Source organism: Scyliorhinus torazame, chromosome 1, assembly GCF_047496885.1.
Source record: "Scyliorhinus torazame isolate Kashiwa2021f chromosome 1, sScyTor2.1, whole genome shotgun sequence".
Classification (NCBI taxonomy): domain Eukaryota; kingdom Metazoa; phylum Chordata; class Chondrichthyes; order Carcharhiniformes; family Scyliorhinidae; genus Scyliorhinus; species Scyliorhinus torazame.
In genome coordinates, this window is record NC_092707.1 from 293707558 (window position 1) to 293723740 (window position 16183).

General features: G+C 48.0%; 1 protein-coding gene across 1 annotated transcript in view; it reads right to left on the minus strand.

Annotated features, from left to right (window-relative positions):
- Positions 1 to 16183, minus strand: part of LOC140421095 (synaptojanin-2-like) — a 287869-nt gene that overhangs the window by 107587 nt on the left and 164099 nt on the right. The window contains 3 exon segments of the mRNA XM_072505504.1: positions 9491 to 9683; positions 11817 to 11957; positions 12844 to 12928. Of these exon segments, the coding sequence (XP_072361605.1) occupies positions 9491 to 9683; positions 11817 to 11957; positions 12844 to 12928 (419 nt within the window).

Below are 16183 nucleotides of genomic sequence, written 5' to 3' on the forward strand. Positions count from 1 at the left end.
TCCAGTTCTTGAAAGTGCAGAATGAATAATGCCCATGAATTGTAGAACCCCTCTGTCCTTCCCCTCAATTGAAACTTAACCTTCTCAAGAGTCAAGAATTCCAACAGGTCCCCCCGCCACGCCAGGGCACAGAGTGGAGAGGCTGCCCTCCAACCCATCAGGGTCCGTCTTCGGGCGATCAACGAGGCGAAGGCTACAACATCTGTCTCCTCACCCGTTTCCAACCCTGGCTGGCCAGACACTCCGAATATGGACACCCGGGGGCCTGGGTCCAGTTTCACTTTAGAAATTACCCTAAAAACCTCCTTCCAGTAATCCTCTAGCTTTGGACAGAACCAAAACATATGAACGTGATTAGCAAGGCCCCCCCCCCCCCGCAACGTTCACACACATCTTCTACTCCTTCAAAGAATCGGCTCATCCTCGGTCTCGTGAGGTGTGCTCTGTATACCACCTTCAGCTGTATCAGCCCCAACCTCGCGCACGAGGTGGAGGCATTCACTCTCTGGAGCACCTCACACCAGAACCCCTCCTCCATATCCTCTCCCAACTCTTCCTCCCACTTTGCTTTGATCCCTTCCAGTGGTGCCTTCTCCTCTTCCAAAATAGCTCCGTAGACCGCTGACACTACCCCCTTCTCCAGTACCCCTGTCGTCAGCACCTCCTCCAGCAAGGTGGAGGCCAGCTCCTCCAGGAAGTTCTGTATCTCCTTTCTGGCAAAATCTCGAACCTGCATGGATCTTAACATTTCCCCCTGCTCCAGCCCATACTTCGCTTCCAGCTCCTTCAATCCTGCAAACCAACCCCTAAGAAACAAATCTTTCAGTGTCTTAATCCCCTTCTTCTCCCATTTCCGAAAATTTCCTTCCCACTTCCCTGGCTCAAATCTGTGATTCCCCCGAATCGGCATTTCCCTTGACCCTGCCCCCAGCCCGAAGTGTTGGCGAAACTGTCGCCAAATTCTCAATGAAGCTTTTATTACTGGTCTCAGAGTACTTCCCCGGGGCTATCGGGAGCGGCGCTGTTGCTAGTGCTTTCAATCCCGAACCCCTGGACAAACTCTCCTCCATCCTGACCCACTGAGAATCAACCCCTCTTACCCAGCTCCGCACCTTCTCCACATTCGCCGCCCAGTAGTAATATATCAGGTTCGGAAGTAGCACCGTTCTAACTCTGGCCACCTTCCCTCCCCATATGAACAACGTAATCCCTCCCTCAATCTCTGAAAAAAGCCTTTGACAGGAAAATCGGCAGGCATTGAAAAATAAACACAAATCGTGGCAACACGTTCATTTTAACCGCCTGTACCCGACCCGCCAGTGACAGAGGAAGGCCATCCCACCTTGCCAGATCAGCTTTCACTCTCCCCACCAAACTAGAAATGTTGTACCTGTGGAGCCCCCCCACTCCCGGGCAACCTGCACCCCAGGTACCTAAAGTGAGTCCCTGCCCTACGGAATGGCAGCCCCCCCCCCCCCCCACTATTCCTTTCCATACCCCTGAACTGCTTAATGCGATGGCCAATGGCTCAATCGCGAGTGCAAACAGCAGGGGGGACATAGGCAGGGGACATCTCTGCCTCGTCCCACGGTGGAGAGAAAAGTATCTCGAGCTGATGTTGTTTGTGCGGACACTCGCCCTCGGCTCCTTGTATAGCAGCTTTACCCAATTCACAAACCTTGGTCCAATCCCAAACCACTCCAGAACTGCCATTAAATACCCCCATTCTACCTAGTCAAACGCCTTCTCAGCGTCCAATGCCACCACCAACTCGGTTTCCTTTCCCTCTGCCGGTGCCATCACGACGTTCAATAACCTTCTAATGTTTGAAAAGAGCTGCCTCCCTTTCACGAACCACGTCTGATCTTCACCTATAACCTTTGGGAGGCACTCCTCCAGCCTACCCACCAGTACTTTCGCCAATACTTTTGCGTCCACATTCATAAGTGATATGGGCGTATACGACCCACACTCCTTCGGATCCTTATCTTTTTTTAGCAACAGGGAAATCGATGCCTGCCCCAAGGTTTGTGGCAACATCCCCTTCCCTATCGCCTCTTCAAACATCCCCACCATCAGGGGTGCCAGCTTATCCTTGAATTTTTTATAATATTCCACCGGAAACCCATCCGGCCCTGCCACCTTCCCCGACTGCATCCTCCCAATCGCATCCTTTATCTCCTGCTCCACTATTGCTCCTTCTAATGTAGCCCTGTCCCCCTCCCCTAATCTCGGGTACTCCAACCCATCTAGAAATTCCTGCATCTCACGATCTCCCCCGGGTGGCTCTGACCTGTACAACCTCTCATAAAATTCCTCAAAACCTTGTTAATCAGATCCGGCGCCACCACCAACTTCCCTGCCCTATCCCTCACCCGCACAATTTCCCTTGCCGCTGCTTCCCTCCGGATCTGACCTGCCTTCTCTCCATGTTGGTAAACTGCACCCCTTGCTCGCCTCAGTTGGCGCACCGCCTTCCTGGTGGACAGTCGGTCAAAGTTTGCCTGTAGTTCCTTCCTCTTCTCCAGCTTTGCTGGGTCTCCATCCTCTGAATACCTCCTATCTACCTCCAACATCTCATCTATTACCCTCTGCCGCTCCAACCTCTCCTCTCTGTCCACCCTGGCCTTAAACGAAATTACCTCACTCCTCACCACCACCTTTAGAGCCTTCCAGACAACTGCATTCGACACCTCACCCGAACAGTTGAAACCTACATATTCCTTAATTACCTTTTCAATTTTCTCACAGAACACTTGGTTCCCCAAAAGTCCCACATCTAACTTCCACCCCGGCCTCTGCGCTACCCCCTTCTCCAGTACCATATCCACCCAATGCGGAGCGTGATCTGACACTGCAATTAACGAGTATTCCGACCCCTTAACCCCAGCCAGCAAAGCCTTCCCCACCACGAAAAAGTCGATCCGCGAATATATCTTATGGACTGCTGAGAAAAACGAGTACTCCCGCTCCCTCGGGTCCACCCGCCCCCCCCCCCCCCCACCCCCCTATTTCCACCATTAGCCCAGCTAACGCCTTCGCCCCCCTGATGGGACCAGTGAGTGCGGCCGTGACCTGTCCAACCGTGGCTCCTGCACCAAGTTCCAGCCCCCCCACTATCAGTTTGTGTGTGTCCAAGTCGGGGATGGCCCCAAACACCTTCTTTGCGAATCCCACATCGTCCCAATTGGGGCCATATTCACTTAACAGCGCCATTAACCTCCCCTCCAGCGCCCCTGTCACAATCACATATCTACTCCCCTGATCTGCCACCACCTTCTCCATCTGGAAGCATACTCTTTTGCTGACCATTACCGCTACCCCCTCGAGCCCTTCCGTCAAGTCCAGAGTGAATCACATGACTAACCCAGCCCTTTTTAAGTCTCACCTGGTCCTTCACCCTCAAGTGAGTCTCCTGCAGCATTGCTACATCTGCTTTCAAACTTTTAAGATGCGCAAGCACCCTTGACCTCTTGACCGGACCTCTTAACCCCCTCACGTTCCACGTGACTATCCTAACTGGGGGCCTCTCACCCCCCCACCCTTTTTATCCACCATCATCATACCACTGGGCCCTGCCCCATAAGCCTGACCCGCCCCTATCCATTATTAACATCGAACCCCTTCCCCCCCTCCCAAAACCACCCCCCCTACATTTCCTCTCAAAAACACATCTCCCAGCATCAATCCCCCCCCCCCCCCCCCCCCCCCCCCCGTAGGCCCATCGAAACCCGCCAACCAGGTTCCATTGTCCGCAGCCCTCCTCTCACCTCACCTCCGTTCAATAGCCGACTTTAGTTAGCTAGCGCGGGTGGCTCCCCCCGCCACGCTATACCGTCCCCTCCCACCCAGTCCCAGAGAAAGAAACAACAATCCAACCCATACAATTCACTAAACTAAGATATAACCGTCACAACACAGAATGCTAATCAACCCAACTAATAACTTGAACTCTGTAACAATGTGAAGAGAAGTAAATTACAATACATGTCAGTAAAAAGAAAGTTATAACATTTATACATTTTCCAGCTCCCCAATCACAGTCCAGTCTCTCTTCCAGCTCCGCTCCTCACGTCTGTCCCAAGCCTTCTGCTCTCACGAATGCCTCAGCCGCCTCCGCTGTCTCGAAATCAAAATCTTTGGCACCGTACGTCACCCTCAGCTTCGCCGGGTATACCACACCAAATCGCACCCCCTTCTTGTACAGTTCCGCCTTCACTCGCCCGAACGCCGATTGTCTTTTTGCCAACTCCACCGTCAAGTCCTGGTAGATCCAAACTCCGGCACCATCTCACTGCACCTCGCGCTTCTGCTTCGCCCAGCTTAACACCTTCTCCTTCGTGCAGTACTTATAGAAACAGATGATTACTGCTCTTGGCGGCTCATTCACTTTGGGCTCCGCGGAGCCTTAACAACCGATTAGCTCAGTCCAGTTCGTACAGAGAGGGGTTCTCACCCTCCCCCATCAGCTCCGCCAACTTCTTAGCGAAATACTCTGTTGGCCTTGGACCCTCTGTCCCTTCGGGCAAGAACACAATTCTTAGATTGTGCCGCCTCGAGCGGTTCTCCAAGTCCTCAAGCTTTGCTCGGAGCCCTCTGTTGACCTCCACCGCCCTCCACAGTTCGTCCCCCATCGAGGTGAGCTGGTCGCTGTGCTGCGACACGGCCTCCTCCACTTCCTTCATCTTCTCGCCCAGCTCTCTCACCTCGGCTGATGTCTTTGCCACAGCTACTCTCACCGGGGCGATTGCCTCCTCCACCAATGAATTTAATGTGACCGCCATCTCCTTTCTCAAAGCCTCCATGTGCCTCGCAAACTGCTTTTCTAGCTCCACCACCATCACCTCGGTCATCTTCTCCACTGCAAGTAGTGTGGCCCCACCATGTGGTCCGGCCTCCGCCATCTTGTCAGCACTTTTGCTCATCTTCTCATTCAATGGCGCGCCTGCGTTTCCTCCCTTCCTCGACGCTGCTTTTCACATCCTTTAACGGCTTATTATTTTTCCTTTTTCTCACTCTTCCTTCCTTCTTCAATCTCAAATGTCTTTAAAACTTCTTTCTCTTCTGTTTTTTTATATACCTCCAGAATTTCCCTGGACCGGGCTTCGGTCTTCTTACCACATTCTAGGCGATGATTTGTTATGCTCTAGGTGTAGCATAAGCGGCTTCCTTGTGGTGCACTTGACAAAGGAAAGTTCACACATGGAGATAACTTCAACACGTTTATTAAACTATTTACACTTCTATTACTCGGGTTCGACACCACTGCTAATCCTACTATAGCTACCCAGACTGACTAACCAGTTGCTGCAATCCATGTGGTGGGAGTGATATTGAATCAACCCTGTGTCTGTACTCACTGACTGTCTCCACTGGAAAGAGACAGATCATGTGTGTGGTGTCCTTTATATATGGGTTGGTGTAATGCCCTCCTGTGGTCGTGTCACCTCTGTGTGTATCGTGAATGTCCATTGGTCGTGTCCTATCTAACTGATCTATTGGTTGAGTGTGTGAGTGTGTGTGATGTCTCTGGTGCTCCCTCTAGTGTCTAGCTAGCCTGCATGTATTTACATTGATGCACATCACCACATCCCCCCTTTTTTATATGTTTCTATGTTCTGTACACTTTAAGAAAATTGAACAAAAAACAGGTAGATAAGTTAAGGTTTATACAAGTCATGGGAACAGTGATTAAACAATAAGTCCAAATCATTCATGTGAGTCCAAAAACCATCAATCATCATGGTCAAATGTCTCTCTTGGTTATGAACGCCATCAACGTCCCTGTGCCACAGGAACCAAGAAGTGGTCAAATCACTTTGCTGTCTGATTTGGAGTCCCTTTCTTTTTCGATGTTTGTGATGGTGCTGTCGGATGGCATCTTGTAGCTGATAAGGTGTTGACGTTGAAGAGGTACCATCAACAGTATCATTCGAGGTCATGGATGTGCCATATGTTGAAGTTGGATAAGACTGTATATACTGGTTCTGGCCACGTGCTGTGCAGGAAGGTTGATCCTGCTGAGAACCGTTGAAGTTTGTCGAATTGGAAACAGAATTGCTGCTCGCAAACATACCTGGTGATTGTGTGAAACTAGAACCTTGCATCTGATAGGAATATGCCGTCTGGCCAGGCTGGGGTGCAGCAAATCCTGGGCTGTAACTAAGGCACCCAGTCTGTAGTGCAGATTGCGCTTGCGGTAGTCCTCCTTCGGTCTTGATTCCATTAGTGGGCAATCCGCAGTGCTGGCCTGTTTGAGAATATGCTGCATAGACTGCTGGCTGCTGCATGCCTGAATACTGGGTTTTTCCAGCATGAGCTGTCATTGGCTGCACTGCTGGTGTGGAAAGAAATGTGTGGATATGGCTGTGGTGAATATTGGTGTATTCCTCTTGGACTGTAGCCGCTGCTTGGTATTACTGACCCAGTGTAATTGTTAAGTGATCCATCTCCTGTCGTTGTGGCATCTGCTGTCACCCTGAGGTTGCGGCACTCCCTGTCTGGAGTAAAGTCCAGCTTACGTGAATCAGAGTCGGCGTTTGGTTGCTCCCCATCTGGAGTCTGGTCTGTTTTAACTGAGTCAGTTTTGGTTTGTTGATGCTCCCCGTCCGGAGTCTTAGCAGGTTCACTGGAGTCAGCTGAGATTTCTTGAAGCTGCACGTCTGGAGTCGGAACATGTAGGAATGCATTGACTTGTGGAGAGGTTCGAGCGAATGAGCATGGAAGTATCATGGTGTCACCGGAGTCACCAGTGGTCTCACAGTGATCGTCAAGTACCTCTGTACACACTAGCTGAGGTCTGTCACTTTGCACATCTTGCATGGGAAGTGGGATGCTGTCGTCACTCGTCTCACATACCGTGGGTAGAGCCTCAGTGGCTGCTTGTTGTTCACTTGGGTTGGGTAAATTGTCAGAGTCTTCATCTGATGACACAAACAATGTGGGTGGACTGTCATTGTCTTGCTGTTGTCCTTCATTTGGGCTTGGACTGTCATCGTCGCTTTGTTCTTCACTGTAGCATGATAGACAATCATGGTCGTCCTGCTGTGCACTGGAGCATGGTAGACGGTCATAGTCTTCTTGCTGTTTACTTAAGCATGGCAGACTTGCATCATCTGCCGCTCATTAGTCAGAGGAGGTTGCTAGAACCTCATGGTCTTGTTTCTACAAGGACTGCGCGTCGGAGTCTTGCGTTGCTTCTATTGTGGAGTCTGTCCACAAGCTTGCTGTGGAGGCTTGTGACACTGGAGTCACTTCTTGTTCATGCAAGGACTGCGGTGTGGAGTCTTGCGGGTCTTCTTTCGTAGAGTCGGGAATCCTGAGCGGTGCGTGGACCACGCTCTGTGTGGCAGCAGGCCGCTCTGTGGGCTTGTACCACTCTCTGTCTCTTGGTGTCAGGCCGCAGCATAATCCTGCACTCACAAGTCGGGATGTCATATCTGCTGGGCTGAAGGTCCTCAAATCCGAAGAATTCGTCGTTGGGGTCGTCAATGTGCAACACGTCTAGTTGCGGTTCGGATTTGGTACTGGGGTAGACTCCCAAGGTGAAAGCTTCGTCTGAGTTGTTGTCTTCCAAGACCATATCATCACTGTTTGCGTTGGAGCTGGCATTGGGCTTGCGAGGTCCAGAGAAAATGTAAAGGTCGGTTTCGAAGTATTCAAGGTCGGAATCATCGGTTTGGGCATAGGTAACTGCTTGTTGCAGGGTTCTTCGGAGGTTAATTTCATTTCCTGGTTCAATTTGAGGCATTTTGCTGTCGTTCCAGGTGAAGGAAGTTGTTTTACGGCTTTAAAAGATTTTTTCTTTGATTTGGGACATTTCCCCTTTAAATGGGCGTTGTCTTGGGGCCTCTGACATCATGAGAGTGGAGCTGAGTCCACAAAGATCAGCCATGATCTCATTAAATGGCGGAGCAGGCTCGAGGGGCCAGATGGCCTACTCCTGTTCCTAGTTCTTATGTTCTTATGACGCATGTGACATCATACGTAGGAAGCGTTTTGCGCAAATCGTTGTTCCTTTATCGGGGGCCGTTTTCGTGATTGCGCATGCACGGCGTCTCACGCATGCGCAAAGGGACCTTCCCGTTCTGTGCGCTTCTCGCGCAACTGCGCCAAGTACAGTCCCTTTAGAAAGATGGCCACCGATCAAAATTGTTCTCTGCTCCGGGATCTCGGCCTCGTGATGAGTACTGCCACTTCTCTTACCTTTTCTTGCTGGTTGGAGTGTGTTTTCCTCACAGTATTTGCCGAATTTGTCCAGGACTGCCTGGAACTCGCTCCTGTTTTGCCCTTTGGAGAACTTGAATTTTTAAAAGATTTCCTCTGCTCTGGCACCGGCGATGGTGAGGAGAAGCTCTGTCCTTTCAGCATCGGCACGTCTTGTAGGTCGGCTGCTACCAGGAAGATTTCAAACTTTTGCCGGAATGCCCGCCAGTTTTCGCAGAGATCGCCATGGCACTGGAGCTGCTGCGGAACCCGGATCTCGAACATCTTGCCTGGGTATCGTTGTTGGTTGTCACTATACGCTGAGGTATGGCTATATGGATTGAAACAGTTCAGTCCTGGTACCAAGATTTGTTATGTTGTAGGTGTAGCATAAGTGGCTTCCTTGTGGTGCACTTGACAAAGGAAGGTTCACACGTGGAGATAACTTCCAACGCATTTATTAAACTATTTACACTTCTATAACTTGGGTTCGACACTACTGTTAATCCTACTATAGCTACCCAGACTGACTAACCAGTTGACCCCGGAGAGATTTATTCTTTCCCACATAATTCGCGGGGAACCCCCGAAAAAGACAGTGATATCGCGGACCGGCGGGAGCTTCTTCTAAACGTGGCCGCTCCGCTCACAGATGCCACCGGAAGCCGCTGATGATTCTTTTACTTACGTTTATCATTTGTATAAAAATGAAGCTCCTCACTGTGTTAGGGTCACTAAATAAATATATTATTATTGGTTATGTTGATTCCCAGGCTTTGCCCAGATTTCCTTGTATCCTTCTTATTTTCTAATTCCTTCCCTTACTTTTACATTTTTAAAATTCCTCTTAGAAATATAGCTTTTATTTTTCCATATCTTTTTCCCATTCCTGTTCCACTGCTTCATCCCACATTTTTCTCAAACTAATTATCTTTCATCACACCGTCCACCTTTAGCAAATTTTAATTAAATTAGGTCATGGTCATAATATTAACGTTTTCTCCTAACTTTAGATTACTTTCATACCCTACTTTGAGTGCCTTTGATGCATCATTATGAAATTTTCCACTCTACACCAGCGACCCTGACTGGATTAACAAAACTCATTTATGTAAGATGTTCAAACAGCAAAGAGAACATTTAAACATGGAGCAGGAAAATTCTTGATCTTCAGAGTTTGGACTGCATTTAAATTAGGTCCAAGAGGTAAACAGCGTACTAATTCACTACAGGATCCATTTCCCCTCTTTTACTCGAAATGTTATTGTGTAGGAAGAATAAATACCATTGGGAAGGTGAGTTTCTGCATGATTTCTCTATAATCTTCATTCCTTTCTTTCACTTGTGACTGTCCAGCTGTCAGATGAGCACATACAAAACAGAGTGTGCTGCTGTAAAACTGGAGGCGAACAGCAACTCCTCCTTTGTTCCCAGTCTTTCCTCCCATCCCAGTCTTCACCCTATCCACGGCAACTTCTCTGCAAAAAGAGGAAGAAGAATGAAGCATGTTTGACATTTGTGTATTATTTCCCACTTCCTCATTTATTTTACTTACAAAGGTCAGGGAAAATAGGAGTGACGTCAAGTCTCCATAATTCCACATTAATTCCGCTTTCCTACCCTAACTTCATATCTCCCAAGTCTATCAATGTCAGTTTTAAATATACGTTTTGACAGCATCTTTCCGCCAGGCTATTCAGACATTCTCCTCTCTGTAACTTCAGAAATAGGAGCCTGCTTTGAGCGAGAAGATTGTCATCCCAAGACTGTCAATAGCAGAGTCAGATAAAAAGAAATAACCTTTATTGTCATAAGTAGGCTTACATTAACACTGCAATGAGTTACTGTGAAAAGCCCCTAGTCGCCACATTCCGGCACCTGTTCAGGTACACAGAGGGAGAAAGAATTCTCAGCTGGTATGGGAATTGAACCCGCGCTGCTGGCCTTGTTCTGCATCAGAAACCAGCTGTCTAGCCCACTGAGCTAAACCAGCCCTCAAACGTGGCAGTAGCTGCTGGTTAGATTTGAAAACAGCCTTTTTAGAAAGTGAATGAAATAAGACTTTTCCCACCCCTCTAAAGGGCATGGAGAACAACAGAATATAGTAATTTAGCTACTACTCAACTAGAGGACTGGAGGTTATGCCCAGGGATGTCAAGCTAATTGGAGGAAGCTGATGCAGTCACTGATAAGAAGGATCGGAATGGGAGAGGAAAGAATGTATTGGGAAGTTTTTGAGTTAATGGGGAAAATAACAAGAGGAAGACAGTCAGCAATTGTATAGGTGGAGCAACCAGAGGGTAAATTAGGCAGCTATGAACTGAATTTTGTTAATTGGTGTCTGCTACAATGTACCGTCTAATTTCCAAGGCAATGACATATCATTCACAATGGCATTCAAAAGCAGAGTTTCAAAGATATATGATATAGGCAGGATTTTATCACCTTATCAGCCATACTTATATCCATCAGTGGTCATGGATCATCTCAGAACACTGAAGATGCTGAAAATACAATGTTGATTCCAACCATAGAAAGTGCGGAGCAAGGGCAACAGGGTTGAGTTGTGATTTTATAGGTGGACAAGAGCATTTTCAAAGACAAAGGAGAGATAAATAGAGAGTAGGATTTAGATTTAACTTCCAACGTGACCAAATTTTCAAATTTTTCATGGAAGTCAATAGGTCTATTTTTCAGAGAAAGGCAAGCAAGAAAATTATAGTTTTGTTTTGGTTTAGAGATGGGAAACTTATGAAATCTCATTATTACAAATATCCTCCATCTTCAATGTTTCAAGTATAACTAATTGTGGACAAACTGGGTCTAAGTATGTCCAAAGGTCCCCATGCCATCAAGTGGCAATTTTCGGGAGATGTGAGATTCTTATTCCGAGGTCATCAACTCAATGCCTGGAACATTTCTGCATCCCAATCTTACGCTGTGTCCGTGACACAACATGATTTCAAAATGCAAATCATCTTGGGTGAGCTCGGATGCCAATGCTTGGGATAGGAATTGCCTGGGACCTAGAAATGGAGGACCCTTTGAAAATGAGTGCAGCAGCCATGACTGGACTTGTCATTCACTGAAGGAGAGTCATCAAAAGGCTTGCCTTAGTATGGGAGGCATCCACGGCCTACCGCAAGGTTTTCTGGTGCCTCACAAAGTGTAAACTGAGGCGAGAGATATTAACCCTGATAAACGGCAGAAGAAACCATAGAATCCCTGATTCGGCTCATCGGGTCCGCACCAATCCACTCCGCCTATACCCGTAACCTAACTTGCACATCCCTGGACACTAAGGGACAATTTAACATGGCCAATTCACCTAACCTGCATATCTTTGGGCTGTGGGAGGAAACCAGTGCGCCCAGAGGAAACCCACGCAGACATGGGGAGAATGGGCAAATTCCACACAGTCACCCAAGGACAGAATTTAACCTGGCTTTGTACGGCAGCAGTGCTAACCACAGTGTCACTGTGCCCTCCCCCCCCTTATCTTAAAGTTAAAGCTTAAAGAGCTTTAAAAAGGTTGTGCTTTAAGTTACAAAATACAAATGTTAAATATAATTTAATAAAATTTAATTTAGCTTCAAGTAGCAGCTTCTGACCTAATATAGGGCACATGCTGGAGTCGAACAAAAATATACAAACAGACACCGACAAGTTGCCCTGAAGACAGCATGATGTACTTGTGTGTCCTGGAGATTGCCTTCTGAAGCTGTTCTGCCCATGCTTTCTTGTTAGTTGTGCTGAAAAAAATTGTGGTAAAGTTTTTTAAAACTTTGTAACTGCTTTTTATGTATACTAAAGTACCTTATTTGTTCAAACACTAATATCCAAGATAGTGAGAAATACGGGCAACTATACAGTCTAATATGGTTTGAAAATATAATATTCATATTAGATATTTTAATTTCAGATTTCCAACATTTGCAGTTTATTTTCAATTACCAAAAGGAGGTAAATTAATATAAGTAACATTGCATTATTAGCATACTGAATACATGCTCCAATGTTCATAGGCTAGTGGGCTTCTCTTGCATTATTGAGAAGGTATACAACGTAATGAAGTAATGTTGCGTATCTAAATTAGTCCAAATTCTGAAGAATTATGGAGGGAATAATGTATTTGATATCAATGAGAACAACTAAAGGAACTATTAATCATCTACTTAGGAGCAACATAACTGACAGTAGAGCTATAAAACATCCGTGGGGTAGCACGGTAGCATAGTAGTTAGGACAGTTGTTTCACAGCTCCAGGGTCCCAGGTTCGATTCCCGGCTTGGGTCACTGTCTGTGTGGAGTCTGCACGCTCTCCCCCCTCCCTGGGTATGCGTGGGTTTCCTCCGGGTGCTCCAGTTTCCCTCACACAGTCCAAAGATGTGCAGGTTAGGTGGATTGGCCATTCTAAGTTGCCCTTAGTGTCCAGAAAGGTTAGGTGGGGTTACTGGGTTATGTGGATAATGGGGATAGGGTGGAGGCGTGGGGTTTAAGTAGGGTGCTCTTTCCAAGGGCCGGTGCAGACTAGATGGGCTGAATGGCCTCCTACTGCACTGTAAATTCTATGATCACACGAGCCTCTGAAAAGTGGCCCACAAACAGAAATTAGCAGATGTGCTGAGTGTTGCTCACCTAGCATTGACAATGTTTCCAGCATTGAGCTCCACCATTTCCTGAAATCCAACAGCAAAGATATCTGGCGGATGGCTCTCATTATCTATGTAAGGAACAAAAATAAATGAAAGTTTAACAGATAGTGCTGAACTACTATGGGCGGGATTCTCTGACCACCCGCCGGGTCGGAGAATCCCCGGGGGCGGCATGAACCCCGCCCTGCCGCCGGCTGTCGAATTCTCCGGCGACAGTTTTCGGGCGGGGGCAAGGATCACACCGCGTCAGTCGGGGCCCGTCGGCAGCGGCCCCCCGGCAATTCTCCGGGCTCCGATGGGCCGAGCGGCCGGCCGTTTTCGGCCAGTCCCGCCGGCGTGAAATGGACATGGTCCATCACGGCAGGACCTGGCTTGTAGGCGAGTCCTCGGGGGGGGGGGGCCTCACGGTGGCCTGGCCCGCGATCGGGGCCCACCGATCTGCAGGCGGGTCTGTGCCGTGGGGGCACTCTTTCCTTCCGCGCCGGCCTCTGTAGAGCTCCGCCATGGCCGGCCCTTTGGCGCCGGTTGGCGCGGCGCCAAGCCCTCCGGCGCCGGCCTAGCCCCCGGAAGTGCAAAGGATTCCGCACCTTCTGGTCGGCCCGACGCCGGAGTGGTTCGCGCCGCCCTTGACACCAGCTTCGGGCCATCCGGCCAGTTGCAGGAGAATCCCACCCTGTATTATTTCTGATCACACATTGGACGGAATTTAATCAGGTGATTTTGTTGCCGGGGTTATTTAATTGAATGGGAGGTTGGCAAGTGGGGATGCTGCCACCCTACTGCCTCTGCCACCCTACTGCCTCTGCCCTGATTAGATCCAGGCAGGAAGGCTTGTGGATGGCCTTCCTACTGCCACCCATTGAGGCCCTTAAGCAATTAATGCCCAATTAACTGGTATTCAGCCGCAGCAAACAGGTGACTCACCATGCAGGAAGCTAGAAAGGCAAACCCTGCAGGATTGTTTGCAGGAAGAGGACCCTTGTTCAACGGCACTCAGTCCCTGTTAAAAGAAACATGGAATTGAGATAGGGGATCCCCACTGGAGGCCACTCCCCTGGCCTTGCTGCCAACTCCTCTCCAGCTCGCCCCTGGGAGGTGGCGGGGGGAGGCGGGGAATGCGCAGCAAAACTTCTGCCCCTGGGATCAAGCATCTTTGGGAAGCCGCCCAGACAAAAGGCGGTAACAAGGGGCTCTTGCTAGCTCTCCCGTTGGAGGGCGATACTCCCATCACCTAAATTAAAAACCACCCATGATTTTTATTTATTTTTCAAACTTAACATAAAATGTAATTTTCCTCCAAGAAGAACAATACTAGCTTCTCCAGCCTCTCAGACACAAAATGGGGCTGGTTTAGCACAGTGGGCTAAACAGCTGGCTTGTAATGCAGAAGGCCAGCAGCGCGGGTTCAATTCACGTACCAGCCTCCCCGAACAGGCGCCAGAATGTGGCAACGAGGGGCTTTTCACAGTAACTTCATTGAAGCCTACTTGTGACAACAAGCGATTATTATGTCAAAAATTCATGACACAGGCCATTTAGTCCATTGTACCCATGTCAGCTGACAAGTAGCAGTGCAGCCCCATCCCACTTTCCAGCTGTTAGTCTGTAGCATTGCAACTTCTGCAAATTATTCTGCCTCTCCAAATAATTTTATTATGATTATCATGGTTTCTTACTCTACCATCCTTTCAGGCAGTGAGGTACAGATCCTCACCACTCTCTGGTTGAAAACCTTTCCTCTCAAATCCTCTCTATATCTCCTACCTTATACTCGAAATCCATGTCCCCTGGTTATGGACCCTTCTAACCAGGGGAAATACAACCTCCCTATCCATTCTATGTAGACTCCTCAGTTCCATACACATCAGTTAGGTCTCCCCTCAGCCTCCTCGGTTCCAACAAAAACAACTCTAGCCTGTCCACACTTTCCTCATAACTAAAATTCTCCAATCTAGGAAACATCCTCATAGATTTCCTCTGTTCCCTTGTGAGCACAATCACATCTTTCCTATACCATGGTGAACAAAACCACACGCAGTACTCGAGCTTGGCTTAACGGGTATTTTAAACAGCTCCAATGTGACCTCCCTGCTCTCATCTCCTTTGCCTCAATTATAAAGGCAATTATCCCATATGCTATTTTGGCCACCTTATCGAGCTGTTAGGTATCTGTTGACTTGCATTTCCAAGGTCCTTCTGTTCCTCCACACTAGTCAGTATTCTCCCATTTATTAAGTTTTCTTTTGCCTTGTTATTCTCTCAATGGTAACATTCTAGTAAATTTCCTCGGCAAATTCTCTATGGCCTTGACATCATTCCGAAAGTACGGTGTTCAGAATTGACAGCAATATTCAAACTGGAGCCTAATCAATATTTTATAAAGGTTTAGCAAAACTTCCTTGCTTTTGTATTCTATATCTCTGTTTATGAAGCCAAATTTTCCCCCTTCCAAGTATTTTTCTAATGTCTTTTGAAAGTTATTACTGAATCTGCATTCTACACCCTTCAGACAATGCATTCCAGATTATAATTGTGCCTTTTTAAAAGCCTTCTCAACTTGTCTTGCCACCTTCAAAGACTTGCTTCTGTAAATGCCCAGGTCTCTCTGTTCCTGCACCCACTTTAAAATTAATTGATTTTTTTTATTAGTTTACAGGATGTGGGCATCGCTGATTAGGCCAACATTAACTGCCCATCAGAAGGTGGTAGCGGGTTGCCTTCTTGAACCGCTGCAGTCCTTGAGGTGTAGGTACACCCACTGTGCTGTTAGGGAGGGAGTTCCAGGATGTTGCCCCAGCGACAGTGAAGGAACGGCGATATATTTCCAAGTCAGGGTGGTGGGTGACTTGGAGAGGAACCTCCAGGTGGTGGCGTTCCCCGGTATCTGCTGCTCTTGTCCTTCTCGATGGTAGTGGTCCTGGGTTTGGAAGATGCTGTCTAAGAAACCATGGTGAGTTACTGCAGTGCATCTCGTAGATGGTACACTCAGCTGCCACTGTTTGTCGGTGGTGGAGAGTTTAAGTGTTTTTAAAAAAAATATGTTTATTCAAAAATTTTCCAATAACTTTTTACAAAACACTCCAGAAAAGAAAGAAAATATACAAAAGAGAAATAAAAAGGGCATTACGCCAACACACAAAGCAACTTAATCCTCTAACCATTAAACTATCTAACAAAACTAAGAACAAAAATGGGGCAAACGCCCCTTACATAAACCAAAGCAAGAACCCCCCCCCCCGGGTTGCTGCTGCCATTGACCACCTAACGTTCCGCGAGAAAGTCTAGGAACGGTTGCCACCGCCTGGAGAACCCCTGCACAGACC